The following is a 23,104-nucleotide window of genomic DNA, read 5'->3' as shown; positions in this document are numbered from 1 at the left end:
GCCGGACGGCCAGCTCTAGGAAGAGTTTTGCTGGTTCCAAACTCCCCCATTTAAGAATTACGGAGGCCACTGTGTTCTTGGGGACCTTCAATGCTACAGCCATTTTTTGGTACCCTTTCCCAGATCTGTGCCTCGACACAATCATGTCTCAGCGCTCTACAGACAATTCCTTCAACCTCACGGCTTGGTTTTTGCTCTGACATGTACTGTCAACTGTGGGACCTTGTATAGACAGGTGTGTTCCTTTCTAAATCATGTCCAATCAATTTAATTTACCACAGGTGGACTTCAATCAAGTTGTAGAAACATCTCAAGAATGATCAATGGAAACAGGATGAACCTGAGCTCATTTTCGAGTCTCATATCAAAGGGTATGGGTTAAAAACCTGTTTTTGCTTTGTCATTATGGGCTATTGTGTGTAGATTGAAAAAAAGAAGAATCCATTTTAGAATAAGGCTGTAACATAACAAAATGTGGAAAAAGTCAAGGGGTCTGAATACTTTGATTACACTGTCTCTACATGTTACCTCCCACATTATACCTATATATAATAATAATAATATAATGTGTATATATCTACATGTTACCTTCCACATTATACCCATATATAATAATAATAATATAATGTGTATATACAGTGCCTTGCGAAAGTATTCGGCCCCCTTGAACTTTGCGACCTTTTGCCACATTTCAGGCTTCAAACATAAAGATATAAAACTGTATTTTTTTGTGAAGAATCAACAACAAGTGGGACACAATCATGAAGTGGAACGACATTTATTGGATATTTCAAACTTTTTTAACAAATCAAAAACTGAAAAATTGGGCGTGCAAAATTATTCAGCCCCTTTACTTTCAGTGCAGCAAACTCTCTCCAGAAGTTCAGTGAGGATCTCTGAATGATCCAATGTTGACCTAAATGACTAATGATGATAAATACAATCCACCTGTGTGTAATCAAGTCTCCGTATAAATGCACCTGCACTGTGATAGTCTCAGAGGTCCGTTAAAAGCGCAGAGAGCATCATGAAGAACAAGGAACACACCAGGCAGGTCCGAGATACTGTTGTGAAGAAGTTTAAAGCCGGATTTGGATACAAAAAGATTTCCCAAGCTTTAAACATCCCAAGGAGCACTGTGCAAGCGATAATATTGAAATGGAAGGAGTATCAGACCACTGCAAATCTACCAAGACCTGGCCGTCCCTCTAAACTTTCAGCTCATACAAGGAGAAGACTGATCAGAGATGCAGCCAAGAGGCCCATGATCACTCTGGATGAACTGCAGAGATCTACAGCTGAGGTGGGAGACTCTGTCCATAGGACAACAATCAGTCGTATATTGCACAAATCTGGCCTTTATGGAAGAGTGGCAAGAAGAAAGCCATTTCTTAAAGATATCCATTAAAAGTGTTGTTTAAAGTTTGCCACAAGCCACCTGGGAGACACACCAAACATGTGGAAGAAGGTGCTCTGGTCAGATGAAACCAAAATTGAACTTTTTGGCAACAATGCAAAACGTTATGTTTGGCGTAAAAGCAACACAGCTGAACACACCATCCCCACTGTCAAACATGGTGGTGGCAGCATCATGGTTTGGGCCTGCTTTTCTTCAGCAGGGACAGGGAAGATGGTTCAAATTGATGGGAAGATGGATGGAGCCAAATACAGGACCATTCTGGAAGAAAACCTGATGGAGTCTGCAAAAGACCTGAGACTGGGACGGAGATTTGTCTTCCAACAAGACAATGATCCAAAACATAAAGCAAAATCTACAATGGAATGGTTCAAAAATAAACATATCCAGGTGTTAGAATGGCCAAGTCAAAGTCCAGACCTGAATCCAATCGAGAATCTGTGGAAAGAACTGAAAACTGCTGTTCACAAATGCTCTCCATCCAACCTCACTGAGCTCGAGCTGTTTTGCAAGGAGGAATGGGAAAACATTTCAGTCTCTCGATGTGCAAAACTGATAGAGATATACCCCAAGCGACTTACAGCTGTAATCGAAACAAAAGGTGGCGCTACAAAGTATTAACTTAAGGGGGCTGAATAATTTTGCACGCCCAATTTTTCAGTTTTTGATTTGTTAAAAAAGTTTGAAATATCCAATAAATGTCGTTCCACTTCATGATTGTGTCCCACTTGTTGTTGATTCTTCACAAAAAAACACAGTTTTATATCTTTATGTTTGAAGCCTGAAATGTGGCAAAAGGTCGCAAAGTTCAAGGGGGCCGAATACTTTCGCAAGGCACTGTATATACACTGCTCAAAAAAAAAAAAACACTTAAACAACAATGTAACTCCAAGTCAATCACACTTCTGTGAAATCAAACTGTCCACTTAGGAAGCAACACTGATTGACAATACATTTCACATGCTGTTGTGCAAATGGAATAGACAACAGGTGGAAATTATAGGCAATTAGCAAGACACCCCCAATAAAGGAGTGGTTCTACAGGTGATAACCACAGACCACTTCTCAGTTCCTATGCTTCCTGGCTGATGTTTTGGTCACTTTTGAATGCTGGCGGTGCTTTCAGTCTAGTGGTAGCATGAGACGGAGTCTACAACCCACACAAGTGGCTCAGGTAGTGCAGCTCATCCAGGATGGCACATCAATGCGAGCTGTGGCAAGAAGGTTTGCTGTGTCTGTCAGCGTAGTGTCCAGAGCATGGAGGCGCTACCAGGAGACAGGCCAGTACATCAGGAGACGTGGAGGAGGCCGTAGGAGGGCAACAACCCAGCAGCAGGACCGCTACCTCCGCCTTTGTGCAAGGAGGAGAAGGAGGAGCACTGCCAGAGCCCTGCAAAATGACCTCCAGCAGGCCACAAATGTGCATGTGTCTGCTCAAGCGGTCAGAAACAGACTCCATGAGGGTGGTATGAGGGCCCGACGTCTACAGGTGGGGGTTGTGCTTACATACAGCCCAACACTGTGCAGGATGTTTGGCATTTGCCAGAGAACACCAAGATTGGCAAATTCGCCACTGGCGCCCTGTGCCCTTCACAGATGAAAGCAGGTTCACACTGAGCACATGTGACAGACGTAACAGTCTGGAGACGCCGTGGAGAACGTTCTGCTGCCTGCAACATCCTCCAGCATGACCGGTTTGGCGGTGGGTCAGTCATGGTGTGGGGTGGCATTTCTTTGGGGGGCCGCACAGCCCTCCATGTGCTTGCCAGAGGTAGCCTGACTGCCATTAGGTACCGAGACGAGATCCTCAGACCCCTTGTGAGACCATATGCTGGTGCGGTTGGCCCTGGGTTCCTCCTAATGCAAGACAATGCTAGATGTGGCTGGAGTGTGTCAGCAGTTCCTGCAAGAGGAAGGCATTGATGCTATGGACTGGCCCGTCCGTTCCCCAGACCTGAATCCAATTGAGCACATCTGGGACATCATGTCTCGCTCCATCCACCAATGCCACGTTGCACCACAGACTGTCCAGGAGTTGGCGGATGCTTTAGTCCAGGTTTGGGAGGAGATACCTCAGGAGACCATCCGCCCCATCATCAGGAGCATGCCCAGGCGTTGTAGGGAGGTCATACAGGCACGTGGAGGCCACACACACTACTGAGCCTCATTTTGACTTGTTTTAAGGACATTACATCAAAGTTGGATCAGCCTGTAGTGTGGTTTTCCACTTTAATTTTGAGTGTGACTCCAAATTGATAAATTTGGTTTTCATTGATAATTTGTGTGATTTTGTTGTCAACACATTCAACTATGTAAAGAAAAAAGTATTTAATAAGAATATTTCATTCATTCAGATCTAGGATGTGTTATGTTAGTGTTCCCTTTATTTTTTTGAGCAGTAATATATATATATATATATATATATATATATATATATATATATATATATATATATATATACACACACACACATACATACATACATAGTCTCGTTGACAGGAGGAGATGGGTAACCACAGGAAAAGGTTGTCTCGTTGACAGGAGGAGATGGGTAACCACAGGAAAGGGTTGTCTCGTTGACAGGAGGAGATGGGTAACCACAGGAAAGGGTTGTCTCGTTGACAGAAGGAGATGGGTAACCACAGGAAAGGGTTGTCTCGTTGACAGGAGGAGAAGGGTAACACACACACTGGCCTCTACACACACACTGGCCTCTACACACACACTCTATCAACAGAGTTGATAGACAACAGAGTTGATAGAGATGAGGGTTTTGGGAGGGGGTTCACTGTGTACGTGTCTGGTGTGTGTTGCGTACCTTGCGTCGGTTGTTGTTGATGGAGCCGTCTTCCTCCCGGTTACAGACTGTCTCATCCTGATCCTCTGGGTCGTCATCTTTCAGACTGGGGGGAGAGAATATACACACACATTATACACCCTATCACTCCTGATCCCCTGAGGCATCATCTTTAATGTGTGTATGTGTACACACACAGATAGCTAGTTAGCTGGATTGATACCTTTGGGATGAATTAGAACGCCGACTGCAAGTAAGGCCTAATCGCCCAACATCAGTGCACGACCTCACTAATGCTCTTGTGGCTGAATGAAAGCAAGTCCCCACAGCAATGTTCCTACATCTAGTGGAAAGCCTTCCCAGAAGAGTGGAGGCCGTTATAACAGCAATGTTCCTACATCTAGTGGAAAGCCTTCCCAGAAGAGTGGAGGCTGTTATAGCAGCAATGCTCCTACATCTAGTGGAAAGCCTTCCCAGAAGAGCGGAGGCTGTTATAACAGCAATGTTCCTACATCTAGTGGAAAGCCTTCCCAGAAGAGTGGAGGCTGTTATAGCAGCAATGTTCCTACATCTAGTGGAAAGCCTTCCCAGAAGAGTGGAGGCTGTTATAGCAGCAATGTCCCAACATCTAGTGGAAAGCCTTCCCAGAAGAGTGGAGGCCGTTATAACAGCAATGTTCCTACATCTAGTGGAAAGCCTTCCCAGAAGAGTGGAGGCTGTTATAGCAGCAATGCTCCTACATCTAGTGGAAAGCCTTCCCAGAAGAGCGGAGGCTGTTATAACAGCAATGTTCCAACAACTAGTGGAAAGCCTTCCCAGAAGGGTGGAGGCTACTATAGCAGCAAAAGGGGGACCAACTCCATATTAATTCTCATGAATGAGATGTTGGACGAGCAGGTGTCCACATACACTCCATGACCAACTGTATGTGCACTCGCACCATTCCTATTTTATTCAGCTAAATTCAATTAATATTCTTACAATAAAATCAGAAAATAAAATGACATAGGACTTGACCATATCTTGTCAGCTAAATGAACAAGGTTACAGCCTATAGCATGGAGCAGAGCCAGATACCATACAGTAGGACAACTCATTACATTTCTTATGGAATACATTCTCTTCATTTCTTTAAAACCTGCCTAAAATAATGGATTTATTGTTGTGTATAATCAATGGATTTATTGTGGTGTATAATCAATAGATTTATTGTGGTGTCTAATCAATAGATTTATTGTGGTGTATAATCAATGGATTCATTGTGGTGTCTAATCAATTGATTTATTAGAATGTAGATGTTCCAAAGGTGTGCATCAGCGGCTTGTAAGTGTGGAGGCCTGGAAATGGTCAACTTATTTATGTTCATTAAAACTGTCGATACCGTGAGGCCGGCTGTCTTTTGCATGACAAAAACCGTCTGAAAGTAATGTCATGACAGCCACAGCCCTAGTTGTTGTGCTATGGTTGTGGTGCTGTTGTCTGAGGAGGAGATAGGACTTTTCATTTGGTTGTGGTGCTGTTGTCTGAGGAGGAGATAGCACTTTTCATTTGGTTGTGGTGCTGTTGTCTGAGGAGGAGATAGCACTTTTCATTTGGTTGTGGTGCTGTTGTCTGAGGAGGAGATAGCAATTTTCATTTGGTTGTGGTGCTGTTGTCTGAGGAGGAGATAGCACTTTTCATTTGGTTGTGGTGCTGTTGTCTGAGGAGGAGATAGCACTTTTCATTTGGTTGTGGTGCTGTTGTCTGAGGAGGAGATAGCTCTTTTCATTTGGTTGTGGTGCTGTTGTCTGAGGAGGAGATAGCACTTTTCATTGTGTGTAGCTCCTACAAATTCTTTAGGAAACCCATAGTGGTAGCACAGTACTCTGGGGTAAAACTGAGAAGACTTGATCACATGGACGGGCCATATTGCCAGTCATTTTGAAATCAAGTGACAACATCACAGATATGCTTGGTGAAATATGGCACAGATGTGAGAGGCCACAGTCTTATTGAAAGCATTAACAGGGCAGAGATTTGCGGACATTAAAGTCTGCAAGAGTATGTAGTTGACAGCACAGTGGGTCAGCAAGATGAGACGAGCGGGAGTGTAAAACACTGTTTTTCAGCACAGTGGATGCCGTGCTGGGGGAAATGTCATCAAGAAGGAAATGGTCATCTGGTGGAAGCTCGGTGTGCCATGGATCCTTAGAGCCCAAACTGTTTGGATGTGAACAAGGTCAAGCTATTGCTGGATCTAACCAAAACTGAACCAATGGAAGCAGAGTTTGTGGCTTGCACATTCTTGCAAAGTGAAATCCCAATCACAGCCAGTAACACACAGACCCCACTCAATGTTCTTCAAAGGTACGGTGGGCCTTTGTCAGCAATGCCAACTGTGCTGTTGGTACTGAAACATGGATTAAAACCTCTACAGGATCGGTGTCCCTAAACCGGGACAGTTGTTGCTAACGTGCGCTAACGTGACTAGAATGACACAAGTAACATCCAACTTTCCAGGACATAAACATGTCTTCTATGGGCAGAATGCAGTTAGATTAACAAGAATTTAAGCTGAGTCCAATTTACAGTAGCTATTACTGTGAAAAAAGAAAATGCTATTGTTTGAGAGTGCGCAACAAAACACTTATCACTGCAACTGGTTTGATACATTCACCTCTGAAGGTAAATAATGTGCTTACATTCAGTACTCTTACTTGGATTTGCCATCCTGAGGGTCCCAGACATATAATGTAGCTCAGATTTGTTTGATAAAATCCATTTTTATATTCAAAACATTAGCGCAGAACTGGGTTCTACAGTTGGAACCCCCGCTGTCTCTGTTTAAAACTAACGCTTGGCATTCAAGACAGAGTTCAATCTTGGTTTCATCAGACCAGAGAATCTTGTTTCTAATGGTCTCAGTCCTTTATTTGCCTTTTTATTTATTTTTTACTCCAAACGGGCTGCCATGTGCCTTTTACTGAAGTGGCTTCCACCTGGCCACTCTACCATAAAGGCCTGATTGGTGTGGTGCTGCAGAGATGGTTGTCCTTCTGGAAGGTTCTCCACAGAGGAACTCTGGAGCAATGTCTGTGACCATCGAGTTCTTGGGGACCTCCCTGACCAAGGCCCTTCTCCCCCGATTGGTCAGTTTGGCCGGCCCTAGGAAGAGTCTTGGTGGTTCCAAACTTCTTCAATTTAAGAATGATGGAGGTCACTGTGTTTTTGGGGACCTTCAATGCTGCAAAAATGTTTTGGTACCCTTCCCCAGATCTGTGCCTCGACACAATCCTGTCTCGGAGCTCTACGGACAATTCCATTGACATAAGGCTCTCCAGATGGTAGTGAGGTCTGCACAACGCATCACAGGGGGTAAACTACCAGCCCTTCCAGGACACCTACACCACCCGATGTCACAGGAAGGCCATAAAGATCATCAAGGACAACCACCCGAGCCACTGCCTGTTCACCCCACTATCATCCAGAAGATAAGGTCAGTACAGGTGCATCAAAGCTGGGACCGAGAGACTGAAAAACAGCTTCTATCTCAAGGCCATCAGACTGTTAAACAGCCACCACTAACATTGAGTGGCTGCTGCCAACACACTGACTTAACTCCAGCCACTTCAATGAATGGAAAAATTTATGAAAAAAATGTATCACTAGTCACTTTAAACAATGACACTTTATATAATGTTTACATACCCTACATTACTCATCTCATATGTATATACTGAACTCTATACCATCTACTGCATCTTGCCTATGCCGTTCTGTACCATCACTCATTCATATATTTTTATGTACATATTCTTAATTCCTTTACACATATTCTTAATTCCTTTAAGGTAGTTGTGAAATTGTTAGGTTAGATTACTCGTTGGTTATTACTGCATTGTCGGAACTAGAAGCACAAGCATTTTGCTACACTCACATTAACATCTGCTAACCATGTGACCATTAACATCTGCTAACCATGTGACCATTAACATCTGCTAACCATGTGACCATTAACATCTGCTAACCATGTGACCATTAACATCTGCTAACCATGTGACCATTAACATCTGCTAACCATGTGACCATTAACATCTGCTAACCATGTGACCATTAACATCTGCTAACCATGTGACCATTAATATCTGCTAACCATGTGACCATTAACATCTGCTAACCAGGTGACCATTAACATCTGCTAACCAGGTGACCATTAACATCTGCTAACCATGTGTATGTGACAAATATTTGATTTTATTTGTTTTTGATCTGACATGCCCTGTCAAATGTGCCTTCCCAAATCATTAGCTACACTTACAAACTGCATAGCATTACAGCAGTATGCACCGGTATGTTAGCTAGTTACCTAATTAGTTAGTTGGCAACTAATTCATCAAACTTGCCAGGCAGTATATTAACTATCTGCTATCAAACTAACTACCCAACATTTATTGACATTCTTAGCTAAGTGGTATCGTTGTTGTATGTTTTAATGGACATAGTTAATTCTGGCTATCTACTCACTCTCGCGCAGAATAACTAATGAATTTACGAACGCTCAACAACCATTGAATATGGCCGGTGTCAGTAAACGTCGGCAAAAAAAAAAGCTTCATTAAATTGTTGCCAGCAGCACAGTTAGTCACCAACACTCTGGATAACATGAAAACAGCCTAACCAGACCTGCTAGGGTGAGGAAAATGGTCAGAGTGAGGTGTTCTCTCATTATGTGTCTGGAAGTAGCTAGCCAACGTTAGCCAGTTAGCGTGACTGCTGTTGAACGCTCAGATCAACCCTAGTCCTCGGCCAGAGCGTCCAGTGTGTGCTCTGAATGCTCCGAGAGCGAATCACTCTGTGAATCACTCTGAATTTACGAACGGATAATCTGACAACGCCCTGGATTTACGAACAGATAATCTGACAACGCCCTGGATTTACGAACAGATAATCTGACAACGCCCTGGATTTACGAACAGATAATCTGACAACGCCCTGGATTTACAAACGGATAATCTGACAACGCCCTGGATTTAGGAACAGATGATCTGACAACGCCCTGGATTTACGAACAGATAATCTGACAACGCCCTGGATTTACGAACAGATAATCTGACAACGCCCTGGATTTACGAACGGATAATCTGACAACGCCCTGGATTTAGGAACAGATGATCTGACAACGCCCTGGATTTACGAACAGATAATCTGACAACGCCCTGGATTTACGAACGGATATAAAAACAAATGTCAAATACAGGTAGCTGAGTCAAATAATTAACATCCAATCCCATTAACAGTTACTCTCTTGCGGGAATTCCACCAACGATCCGTATGAGGCCAAATGTAGCTGCTGCTCATTCCGTTTGCACAAAAATTGATAAATTGTTTAAAAAAGTAAGGCCGCGTCCATAGAGACACATACCAGCTCTACTGGTAGTACTGCTACTACCAGCAGTACTGCACCTGTCGACGACAAGTTGTTCTGCTTACACGACCACATCCAATGCTGGCATCAGTAATTCTACATGTTGTTAGTCCAGCTAGCATGGACACTGATAGCTGTGAATCTGATGCAGCTGAAGAGCCACTGCCCCCTTACCCGGGAAAGCACCGAACAGACAGGGACATGGACCACCGAAGAGGCACAAATATGATGAGAACTACATTGATTTGAGGTTCACTTAGATTGGGAGCAGTGCCTTTCCTCAGCCACAGTGTGTTATATGTGCAAAACTACTATCTCACAACTCGACGAAACCTTCACGCTTGCACAGACATTTAGAAACAAAACATGCCAATTTGAAAAATAAGCCACAGGAGTTTGAGCGAGAATTAAGACGAGATTCAAGTAGTAAGACATGTATAAAAGCAACAAATACCATTAATTACGGGCTAGAAGCGTCTTATATGGTAAGCTACCGAGGGGCTAGAACAGGCAAGGCCCATGGTATTGTGGAGGACTTAATTCTTCCTGCTGCCGCAGATATGGCTGGGACAATGCTGGTAGAAAAGGGAAAAAAAAATACACAGATAATGCCTCCATAAAAACACTTTCACGACAGGAGATGTTTTGAAAACAATTACTGCTTCTCATACAAGCCAGTAAATTCCGTGTTACAGCTGGATGAGTCAACAGACATGACGGGCCTGGCACAACTCCTGGTATATGTCCGTTATTTTTATGGGGGGGTCAATTAAGGAAGACATCCTCTTCTGCAAACCACTGGAAACCAGGACAACAGGAGAGGATATTTTTAAAGTACTTGACAGCTTTGTGACATCATATGGACTTTGGTGGTCAAGATGTGTTGGTATCTGTACTGATGGCACTACACAGTTAAATAAAGGTTAAATATAATGTACTGATGGCACAAAAGCCATGAAAGGGAGACAGGAGTGTTAACGCACGTGCAAGCAGTTGCTCCCTAGGCAACTTGGATACACTGCAGCATCCACCGAGAGGCTCTTGCTGCCATGAAAATGCTTGACAGCTTGAAAGACGTTTTGGACACTACTTAAAGCAAGGTCCCTGAACTCACGTGTATTTTCTGCATTGTGCAATGATATGGGCAGCGACCATCTAAAGTTTTTACTACATACAGAAGTGCGCTGCTTATTTGTTTGTTTGTTTTTTATTTAACTAGGCAAGTCAGTTAAGAACAAATTCATATTTTCAATGACGGTCTAGGAACAGTGGGTTAAACTGCCTTGTTCGGGGGCAGAACTACAGATTTTCACCTTGTCAGCTCAGGGAGTCGTTAGACCATCCTTTCGGTTCCTGCCCAACGCACTAACCACTAGGCTACCTGGGTCAAATTATTGACACGTCTTTTTGAATTGAGGAGCTCAAAGTTTTCTTTACTGACCATCATTTTCACTTTGTCTGACCGCTTGCATGATGACGAGTTTCTCACACGACTGGCCTATCTGGGTGATGTTTCTCTCACCTGGACTGTGGGTAGCTGATAACTACCCACATTCACCACTTACTAAATCAACCATAGCATCTTAATGAGTAGCTAACTACATTACAGAATGGGAATCATTGCTAGCACAGACGGGCAGACAACTTAACTGTTCAAATTGGTTCATCTCAGCTTCGACCAGTCCTCTTCACAGAGTAGCTAACCTCAAAAGAGCCTGGTTTGTTAAGGAGTTTAAAAGTTCCTAAATAATCGCTTTAATTAACTAGCTGGCTAAACGTTTTTATTAACTAGCTGGCTAAGTTACTTCGCCAACTAACTTCAAAACAAGCAAGATGGCGTCTCTGCAGTTCTACGCGTGAAGGCAAGCAGACGGATCGGTGGCTGGGACAAACAGAAAGAAGTCGAAGTCCTAAGCGAAACGCCCTTTGATGACCCAGCTCCGTTCATTACTCGAATGTATTGATGGATTGTTGGTGAGATGGATGGATGGCCTGCTTTCGTATTTTAGATAATGAATAATCAACAGCATCATGTAATACATGTTGCGGAAGGATATGCGCATACAGTATCTGAAGGGTCTCCTGAGGCGCCTAAGGCACTGCATCTCAGTGCCAAGGCAGCAGCACTACAGACCCTGGTTCATTTCCAGCATGTATCACAACCAGCCGTGATTGGGAGCCCCATAGGGCGGCACACAATTGTCCCAGCGTCATCCGTTTAGGGTTCGGCCGGGGTAGGCCATCATTGTAAATACGAATATGTTCATAGTTGTCTTGCCTAGTTAAATAAAGGTTAAATAAAAATCAGAACAACTGCAGTTGTATTACCACAAGACGGCGCTATCTGTCATCAGAATACAGCGAGGCTATTGTGATGGTTTGCAGCTTTTGGGACTTCTATATTGGTTTATTAAGTCAGCCAAGCTCAAACAATCACAGATAAAGTATTCCATTTCAAAATAAGGTCTGTCTGGTCAATCATCAAATGTATATTTGTCATTTAGCAGATGCTCTTATCCAGGGCGACTACAGGAGCTATTTGGGTTAAGTGCCTTCCTCAAGGGTACAGAGATTTTTCACCTAGTCGACTCGGGGATTCAAACCAGCGACCTTTCAATGTGTCTATCAAGTTTTAGAACATATTTTAATCATGGGTTTATCACAATGCATCTTTCCTTGATTCCTTCCATTCTCTCCTCGCCTCCTTGTCAACTGTTCAAGGTCCCTTCCCTCAGGATGCAAAGAATTAAGATTAATTGAAAGAGCCAATGTGTGTATATAGGCGTGGTGTGTATAGAGGTGTATATAGAGGTGTGGTGTGTATAGAGGTGTGGTGTGTATAGAGGTGTATAAAGGTGTATATAGAGGTGTATATAGAGGTGTGGTGTGTATAGAGGTGTATATAGAGGTGTGGTGTGTATAGAGGTGTATACAGAGGTGTGGTGTATAGAGTGGTGTGTATAGAGGTGTATAGAGAGGTGTGTATAGAGGTGTGGTGTGTGTATAGAGGTGTGGTGTGTAGAGGTGTATATAGAGGTGTGGTGTGTAGAGGTGTATATAGAGGTGTAAATAGAGGTGTGGTGTGTATAGAGGTGTATATAGAGGTGTGGTGTGTAGAGGTGTATATAGAGGTGTGGTGTATATAGAGGTGTGGTGTGTATAGAGGTGTATATAGGTGTGGTGTGTATAGAGGGGTATACAGAGGTGTGGTATGTATAGAGGTGTATAGAGGTGTATATAGAGGTGTGGTGTGTATAGAGGTGTGGTGTATATAGAGGTGTATATAGAGTTGTGGTGTGTATATAGAGTTGTGGTGTGTATATAGAGGTGTGGTGTGTATAGAGGTGTATATAGAGATGTGGTGTGTATAGAGGTGTATATAGAGGTGTGGTGTGTATAGAGGTGTGGTGTATATAGAGGTGGTGTGTATAGAGATATATAGGTGTATATAGAGGTGTGGTGTGTATAGAGATATATAGGTGTATATAGAGGTGTGTGTATATAGAGGTGTGGTGTGTATAGAGGTGTGGTGTATATAGAGGTGTGTGTAGAGGTGTATATAGAGGTGTGGTGTGTGTATAGAGGTGTGGTGTATATAGAGGTGTGTGAATATAGGTGTATATAGAGGTGTGGTGTATATAGAGGTATATATAGAGGTGTGGTGTATATAGAGGTGTAGTGTGTATAGAGGTATATATAGAGGTGTGGTGTGTATAGAGATGTATATAGGTGTATATAGAGGTGTAGTGTGTATAGAGGTGTATATAGAGGTGTGGTGTATATAGAGGTATATATAGAGGTGTGGTGTATATAGAGGTATATATAGAGGTGTGGTGTGTATAGAGGTGTATATAGGTGTATATAGATGTGTGGTGTGTATAGAGGTGTATATAGGTGTATATAGAGGTGTGGTATGTATAGAGGTGTATATAGAGGTGTGGTGTGTATAGAGGTGTATATAGAGGTGTGGTGTGTATAGAGGTGTATATAGGTGTATATAGAGGTGTGGTGTGTATAGAGGTGTAGTGTATATAGAGGTGTTGTGTGCTGATCCCTGACTGTTTGATCCTTCCCATCCTCTTAGCGCTCCAATCCACATTCCAACCCAGCTCTGTTGGTTACCCCCGACAACGCCGTGTGTGTCTGTGCTCTAGGTATCCAGGTACTCTTTAGTCACAGTTATTTATTATTGTTTTCTGCCGTTCAACAGAATCATTCATCAGTCATGTTACAGGTATTACTAATTTAAACAACGATCATGAGAGGAGTGTAACATTTTGTTGCTGTGTCAGTCTCTGTCTCTCAGAGTTCTCAGGATATAGTTCTCTCTCTCCAGCTGGGTGTTCCTTTCTGATAGTTCTTTAATCTGTTCCCATAGCAACTCCACTTCCTCTCTGACCGCCAGCATCAGGTGGGTCTTTACAAGGTCCTGAAATATAGAAAACAATCTACACTGAGTGGACAAAACACTAAGAACACCTTCCTAATATTGAGTTCCACCCCCTTTTGCCCTCAGAACAGCCTCAACTTGTCTGGGTGTAACCGGTGTGAAATGGCTAGCTAGTTAGCGGAGTGCGCGCTAATAGCGTTTCAATCGGTGACGTCACTCGCTCTGAGACCTTGAAGTAGTTGTTCCCCTTGCTCTGCAAGGGCCGCGGCTTCTGTGGAGCGATGGGTAACGATGCTTCGTGGGAGGCAGTTGTAGATTTGTGCAGAGGGTCCCTGGTTCGAGCCCAGGTAGGGGTGAGGAGAGGGACGGAAGCTATACTGTTACTTGGACATGGTCTCTAAAGGGGGCGAAAGCATTCAACAGGGATGCTGGCCCATGTTGACTCCAATGCTTCCCACAGTTGTCAAGTTGGCTGCCTGTCCTTTGGATGGTGGACCATTTTTGATTCACACGGGAAACTGTTGCAGTTCTTGCCACATACCGGTGTGCCTGGCACCTACTACCATACCCCATTCAAAGGCACTTTAATATTTTGTCTTGCCAATTCACCCTCTGATTGGCACACATACACAATCCTTGTTTCAATTGTCACAAGGCTTAAAAATCCTTCTTTAACCCGTCTCCTCCCCTTCATCTACACTGATTGAAGTGGATTTAACAAGTGACATCAATAAGGGATCATAGTTTTCACCTGGATTCACCTGGTCAGTCTCATGGAAAGAGCAGGTGGTCCTAATGTTTTGTCCACTCAGCGTATAAATCAGTTAAATTAAGAACAAATTCTTATTTTCAATGACGGCCTACAATGTCCAAACCCGGACGACGCTGGGCCAATTTACAATGACGGCCTACACCGGCCAAACCCGGACGACACTGGGCCAATTGTGTGCTGCACTATGGGACTCCCAATCACGGCCGGTAACTGTTAACATAATGTCTGGGACTATAACAGAATTGATGTCAGGCGAAAATCCGACCAGAATTATTTATTTTTTATTATGGAAACCTATTGTTTCTATGTAACTCCGTCTCCCAGATTCCTATGGCTTCCACTAGATGTCAACATTCTTTATTCAAGGTTTCAGGCTTCTTTTTTGAAAAACACAAGAGACCTACCATGGCTTGCTCTATCTTGTTGTCGATTGCGATCATGCTGCTGCTCGACCCACTGCAAAGACGAGAAAATAAACAGTTTTGAATAGTGTGTGTGTGCGCGCGTGTCTAGATTCAGTGTAATGTGGTGGCACATGGTTCCCATCAGAGTATGTGAGTATGGAGTTGAGTGGTCGGAAATCCCACTCAGCCGCTCCACATCCTTTCCAACCGCTCCACTAAAAACCAAACCGCTCCTCGCTCACAAGGGAAAATAAACTAATTACCACTCATTCATTAAAACACCATTTAACCAACACCCATCTATTGTTATGACTACCTGGACCTATCATTTGATTTTGAATTATTGAAACCAAACCATATGATTTAAATGAAAAGTATTTTCATAAATATAAACACTCTGAATAGGCTACATGTCATATTAAACACTCTGAATAGGCTACATGTCATATTAAACACTCTGAATAGGCTACATGTCATATTAAACACTCTGAATAGGCTACATGTCATATTAAACACTCTGAATAGGCTACATGTCATATTAAATAGCATATAAACACTGAGGAGGCTACATGTCATATTAACACTCTGAATAGGCTACATGTCATATTAAACAGCATATAAACACTGAGGAGGCTACATGTCATATTAACACTCTGAATAGGCTACATGTCATATTAAACACTCTGAATAGACTACATGTCATATTAAACACTCTGAATAGACTACATGTCATATTAAACAGCATATAAACACTGAGGAGGCTACATGTCATATAAACACTCTGAATAGGCTACATGTCATATTAAACACTCTGAATAGACTACATGTCATATTAAACACTCTGAATAGACTACATGTCATATTAAACAGCATATAAACACTGAGGAGGCTACATGTCATATAAACACTCTGAATAGGCTACATGTCATATTAAACACTCTGAATAGGCTATATGTCATATTAAACACTATATTAACACTCTGAATAGGCTACATGTCATATTAAACACTCTGAATGGGCTACATGTCATATTAACACTCTGAATAGGCTACATGTCATATTAAACACTCTGAATAGACTACATGTCATATTAAACACTCTGAATAGGCTACATGTCATATTAAACACTCTGAATAGGCTATATGTCATATTAAACACTCTGAATAGGCTACATGTCATATTAACACTCTGAATAGGCTACATGTCATATTAAACAGCATATAAACACTGAATAGGCTACATGTCATATTAACACACTGAATAGGCTACATGTCATATTAAATAGCATATAAACACTGAATAGGCTACATGTCATATTAACACACTGAATAGGCTACATGTCATATTAAATAGCATATAAACACTGAATAGGCTACATGTCATATTAACACACTGAATAGGCTACATGTCATATTAAACACTCTGAATAGGCTACATGTCATATTAAACAGTATATAAACACTGAATAGGCTACATGTCATATTAAACACTCTGAATAGGCTACATGTCATATTAAACACTCTGAATAGGCTACATGTCATATTAAACACTCTGAATAGGCTACATGTCATATTAAACACTCTGAATAGGCTACATGTCATATTAAACACTCTGAATTGGCTACATGTCATATTAAACACTCTGAATAGGCTACATGTCATATTAAACACTCTGAATAGGCTACAAGTCATATTAAATAGCATATAAACACTCTACATTAGTCAGGAGCCAGACAGGGCGCCTAAGAAGGAATGAACATGTATTATTTAGGCTATTGTATTAGCCTATTATCTCAGTGATTTCAAGGCTATAGCCGACAAACATTTGAGAGTGTGACACGCTAGGCTGGCAGGAACATACAGCGCTCAGCACCTAAACATTTAGTTGTATTAAAGCATTATACTCAATAAATTGTTACTTAGAATGAAATTCAAATGAATGAAAAATGTCTTATTAGGCCTAGTGGCTTTGAATTAATTTGATCTTTTTAGGCAATATAACACTATCAGAATGCCAGGACTATTGGGCCAAAATCAATTGTAGCCTATTGTGGCACAAATAAATCAAAAGGTCTGACTGCTCAGAGATGCTTTGGGAAAATGGTGACAACGGGGGACCAGCGTGTGTGTGTTGCAAGGGAAAGGGGTGTATCTGATCTCCATCAGCTAGGACTTGACATTGGTTAATCAAATCTTCCCATTTCTGCCAGTTTTTGCTCAATTTCATGCCTTCTCAAACAGCTGCAACTGCATATGCATTCACACATCAAGTCTTCTCTTGAGTTGGACTCAGGATGGAACAACTGTTGAACATCTGAGTGTATGGTTGTTTGTGGGGAAAGAGGTTGAGTATGCATGAGTATCCCACATATGATGCTATGCGGGTAATAATGTTATAGACAATACAGGATGAATCACAATAATTGTTTGCTAAAATAATAATTGTAATTTTTGTAATGGCAATCTTGGTTCTAGGTACCAATCCTGGTTCTAGGTACCAATCCTGGTTCTAGGTACCAATCCTGGTTCTAGGTAACAATCCTTTGCATGAACTGCCTACATTACTACGCATTTTATTTGTTAATTGTGCAAAATAAGGTAAGCAATATTGTTAAAAAAGGGGACTTTTTTTGGGGGGGGGGCAGTTATTTATATATATATATATATATATATATATATAAATATAAATAACTGCCCCCCCCAAAAAAAGTCCCCTTTTCAGACCCTTTCTTTCAAAGATAATTCGTACAGATCCAAATAACTTCACAGATCTTCATTGTAAAGGGTTTAAACACTTTCCCATGCTTGTTCAATGAATCATAATCAATTAATGAACACGCACCTGTGGAACGGTCGTTAAGACACTAACAGCTTACAGACGGTAGGCAATTAAGGTCACAGTTATGAAAACGTAGGACACTAAAGAGGCCTTTCTACTGACTCTGAAAACACTAAAAGAAAGATGCCCTGGGTCCCTGCTCATCTGTGTGAACGTGCCTTAGGCATGCTGCAAGGAGGCATGAGGACTGCAGATGTGGCCAGGGCAATAAATTGCAATGTCCGTACTATGAGACGCCTAAGACAGTTCTACAGGGAGACAGGACGCACAGCTGATCATCCTCGCAGTGGCAGACCACGTGTAACAACACCTGCACAGGATTGGTATATCCAAACATCACACCTGCAGGACAGGTACAGGACGGCAACAACAAATGCCCGAGTTATACCAGGAACGCACAATCCCTCCATCAGTGCTCAGACTGTCCGCAACAAACAGAGAGCCTGGACTGAGGACTTGTAGGCCTTATCTAAGGCAGGGTCTCACCAGACACCGGCAACAACGTCGCCTATGGGCACAAACCCACCGTCGCTGGACCAGACAGGACTGACAAAAAGTGCTCCTCACTGACGAGTCGCGGTTTTGTCTCACCAGGTGTGATGGTTGGATTCACGTTTATCGTCGAAGGAATGAGCGTTACGCCGAGGCCAGTACTTTGGAGCGGGATCGATTTGGAGGTGGAGGGTCCATCATGGTCTGGGACGGGATTCTCTCCCTCCCTAAAAGACAAGGAATATAATATCTATTGTTTACAGGAAACTCATTCAATGATTTTAGATGAAGTTGTGAGGAAAAAGGACAGGGGGGGGGGGAAATATACTTCTCCAATGGGCAAGAAATTTAAAAGAGGTGAAGATATTAAATTACAATAATTTTGATCCAAATGTGCAAATTGTCCAACAGATCCACAAGGTAGAGGGATGATTTTAAATATGTTATTGGACCATAAACAGACATGTCTCATTTACCTTTACGGTCCAAATAATGATGAGCCACGCTTCTTTGAAAATATATATAATAATTGATCAACCTTACAAGCAATACAAGACTATTATTATGGTGATCGATTATAATATGGTTTTAAATACATCTATGGAACGTAAAGGAAATCACGAATGTCATGGATATATTGGAACTAGTAGATATTTGGACGCTTAATTATCCTGACCTAGTGAGATATACATGGCAGAGGCTTATCCAAAAGTTAGAAAGAAAACAAGTTTTGATAGGGGAGTGAATGCGGTCAGATCAACAAATAATTGGCATATACATTTACAGAAATTCCACGTGGAAGAGGATATTGAAAATTTAATCAAAGCCTATTGGATGATAACTTTTTAGCAAGGACAGAATAATTTATTACAGACTTTTTCCTAAATAAACATAGGTACAGCAAATCCCCTTATTGTATGGGACACTTTTAAAATGTGTATTTAGAGGCCATGCAACTAACTCAGTACTCATCTATAAAACAAAAGCAATTTAGGTCAAACGAGTCCATTTTAACAAAGGAAATAGAAGGACAGTACTGATAGTTAGCAATAAAAACTATCAGAATACTTTAGAGGAAAAATGTGGAGGAACCTATGGAGGGAATGGAGAAACTTATTCAAGAAAGATCAAGTGTAATTTATTATAAAAATAAAGCAAACTGGATGGAAAATGCAGAAAAATGCACCAAATTATTTTTTGAAATCTTCAACATAGAAATTACCAAAAATAATTGACTGAAACTTGTTACAAATGACAGTCACCAATGATTCACCAAACTATATTTAGAAAAAGGAAGGAAAGTACTTTAAGCATGTTTTCATTTCACTCTTCTCCATCTCCTCTAACCGAAGATAATTGTATGGATAAAAAAATAAAACATCCATATGTAACAAAATGTGTAAAAATTAAAGGGGTCTGAATACTTCCTGAAGGCACGGGTTATTCAGAAACTAAAGGGGTCTGAATACTTCCTGAAGGCATGGTTTATTCAGAAACTAAAGGGGTCTGAATACTTCCTGAAGGCATGGTTTATTCAGAAACTAAAGGGGTCTGAATACTTCCTGAAGGCACGGGTTATTCAGAAACTAAAGGGGTCTGAATACTTCCTGAAGGCACGGGTTATTCAGAAACTAAAGGGGTCTGAATACTTCCTGAAGGCATGGTTTATTCAGAAACTAAAGGGGTCTGAATACTTCCTGAAGGCACGGTTTATTCAGAAACTAAAGGGGTCTGAATACTTCCTGAAGGCATGGTTTATTCAGAAACTAAAGGGGTCTGAATACTTCCTGAAGGCACGGTTTATTCAGAAACTAAAGGGGTCTGAATACTTCCTGAAGGCACGGTTTATTCAGAAACTAAAGGGGTCTGAATACTTCCTGAAGGCATGGTTTATTCAGAAACTAAAGGGGTCTGAATACTTCCTGAAGGCACGGGTTATTCAGAAACTAAAGGGGTCTGAATACTTCCTGAAGGCACGGGTTATTCAGAAACTAAAGGGGTCTGAATACTTCCTGAAGGCATGGTTTATTCAGAAACTAAAGGGGTCTGAATACTTCCTGAAGGCACGGGTTATTCAGAAACTAAAGGGGTCTGAATACTTCCTGAAGGCATGGTTTATTCAGAAACTAAAGGGGTCTGAATACTTCCTGAAGGCACGGGTTATTCAGAAACTAAAGGGGTCTGAATACTTCCTGAAGGCACGGGTTATTCAGAAACTAAAGGGGTCTGAATACTTCCTGAAGGCATGGTTTATTCAGAAACTAAAGGGGTCTGAATACTTCCTGAAGGCACGGGTTATTCAGAAACTAAAGGGGTCTGAATACTTCCTGAAGGCACGGGTTATTCAGAAACTAAAGGGGTCTGAATACTTCCTGAAGGCATGGTTTATTCAGAAACTAAAGGGGTCTGAATACTTCCTGAAGGCACGGGTTATTCAGAAACTAAAGGGGTCTGAATACTTCCTGAAGGCACGGGTTATTCAGACACTAAAGGGGTCTGAATACTTCCTGAAGGCACGGGTTATTCAGAAAGTATTCCTACCTTCTTTTTTTGTTACATTTTAAAATAAGGCTGTAATGTATTGTTTTTCCCCCCCCTCATCAATCTACACACAATACCCCATAATGACATCACAATACCCCATAATGACAAAGCAAAAACAGGTTTTCAGAAATGTTTGCTAATTTATAAAAAATAAACTGAAATATCACATTTACATTCAGGCCAAAGAGTTCAATCTGGTTTTCATCAGACCAGAGAATCTTGTTTCTAATGGTCTAAGAGTTTAGGTGGCTTTTGGCAAACTCCAAGCTGGCTGTCATGTGCCTTTCACTGAGAAAGTTCAAATCCCTGAGCTGTCAAGGTACAAATCGGTCGTTCTGCCCCTGAACAGGCAGTTAACCCTCTGTTCCTAGGCCATCATTGAAAATAAGAATTTGTTCTTAACTGACTTGCCTGGTTAAATAAAGGTAAAATAAAAAAGTGGCTTCCGTCTGGCCACTCTACCATAAAGGCCTGATTGGTGTGGTGCTGCAGAGATGGTTGTCCTTCTGGAAGGTTCTCCCATCTCCACAGAGGAATTCTGGAACTCTGTCAGAGTGACCATCGTGTTCTTGGCCACCTCCCTGACCAAGGCCATTCCCCCCCAGATTGCTCAGTTTAACCGGGCGGCCAGCTCTGGCCGCAAAAGGCATGGATTTTTTAGGGGGCATTGCGGCCACACAAAGGGGATGCCGCCGTGAAATTCTAGGCATTATCAAGTGCTGGTCAAATTGTGAATGAGTGACTGATGTAGTGTGTACAGCCTGCGCAAAAAAAACAAAGCAGAGCTCATGCCTTTCAAGCAACCTTTTTCAAATCATCATCAGAGCCTCATCATGCAGCCTTACAATGTATTAAAAATCAAAACATAACCCAACGTCAGTAGAACAACTAAAGTTACATAAATAACTCTAAATTAAGCATATAGGAGTACATGTTTCTTTGGTGACCGCTCAACACAGAACAGCCACATGTGCGCCCTCCCTCAAATCTCTTGGAGAAAATATCCTTTCTATTTTATTCAGCTTTGTTCAATTGTATTCCTCATACTATAAATATAAAATAATACCACGGAATTCTAAGCAAATCTTGTCTGCTAAATGAACTAGTGTAGCCTAGAGTCATATGGCACAGCCAGATCAGGGCCTAACATAATAGACTGACTCAGAGGATGCTATTAGGCTAGATTAAATGACATTATTGTGAAGGTGTAGGCTAGATTAAATTAATTTATTAGACTTTAAAAAAAGTAGATGTTCCAAAGGTCAGTGGCTTGTGGGCTATCTGTGGAAGCAAGGAGATGCTAAATGTGTTTATGTTCGTGGCTGACAAAACTTTGTGACTGCCACAGCCTTAGAATAAATTGCCATTAGATTTGCCCATGGTCTTTTCAGATCACCCAGTATGCAGCCAGCTACCCTAACCCCACAGAGCCAGATGAGCCCCAACTCTAAACCAGCCCCAGCCAGCTACCCTAACCCCACAGAGCCAGAGACCCAACTCTAACCCAGCCCCAGCCAGCCAGCTACCCTAACCCCACAGAGCCAGAGACCCAACTCTAAACCAGCCCCAGCCAGCTACCCTAACCCCACAGAGCCAGAGACCCAACTCTAAACCAGCCCCAGCCAGCTACCCTAACCCCACAGAGCCAGAGACCCAACTCTAAACCAGCCCCAGCCAGCTACCCTTACCCCACAGAGCCAGAGCTCCAACTCTAAACCAGCCCTAGCCAGCCAGCTACCCTAATCCCCACAGAGACAGATGAGCCCCAACTGTAAAACAGCCCCAGCCAGCTACCCTAACCCACAGAGCCAGAGACCAAACTCTAAACCAGCCCCAGCCAGCCAGCTACCCTAACCCCACAGAGCCAGAGACCCAACTCTAAACCAGCCCCAGCCAGCTACCCTAACCCCACAGAGCCAGAGACCCAACTCTAAACCAGCCCCAGCCATCTACCCTAACCCCACAGAGCCAGAGACCCAACTGTAAACCAGCCCCAGCCAGCTACCCTAACCCCACAGAGCCAGAGACCCAACTGTAAACCAGCCC

The 23,104-nt window shown here is 42.3% G+C and overlaps 1 protein-coding gene across 5 annotated transcripts in view; it reads right to left on the bottom strand.

Annotated features, from left to right (window-relative positions):
• LOC110500813 (TSC22 domain family protein 4) overlaps positions 1-23,104 on the bottom strand; it is a 59,569-nt gene that overhangs the window by 8,452 nt on the left and 28,013 nt on the right. For 3 of the 5 annotated variants that reach the window (XM_036958396.1, XM_036958393.1, XM_036958392.1), the window contains exon 5: positions 4,236-4,320. In XM_036958396.1, the coding sequence (XP_036814291.1) occupies positions 4,236-4,320 (85 nt within the window). Of the gene's footprint in view, positions 1-4,235; positions 4,321-13,784; positions 14,048-15,184; positions 15,237-18,613; positions 18,742-23,104 lie in introns of those variants that run through there. The other 2 variants (XM_036958397.1, XM_036958394.1) reach the window with 2 other exon arrangements.

The sequence above is a fragment of the Oncorhynchus mykiss genome, chromosome 21 (assembly GCF_013265735.2).
Source record: "Oncorhynchus mykiss isolate Arlee chromosome 21, USDA_OmykA_1.1, whole genome shotgun sequence".
Classification (NCBI taxonomy): Eukaryota; Metazoa; Chordata; class Actinopteri; order Salmoniformes; family Salmonidae; genus Oncorhynchus; species Oncorhynchus mykiss.
Note: the sequence above shows the minus strand (reverse complement) of the source record. Positions and strands in the feature narration are given on the sequence as shown.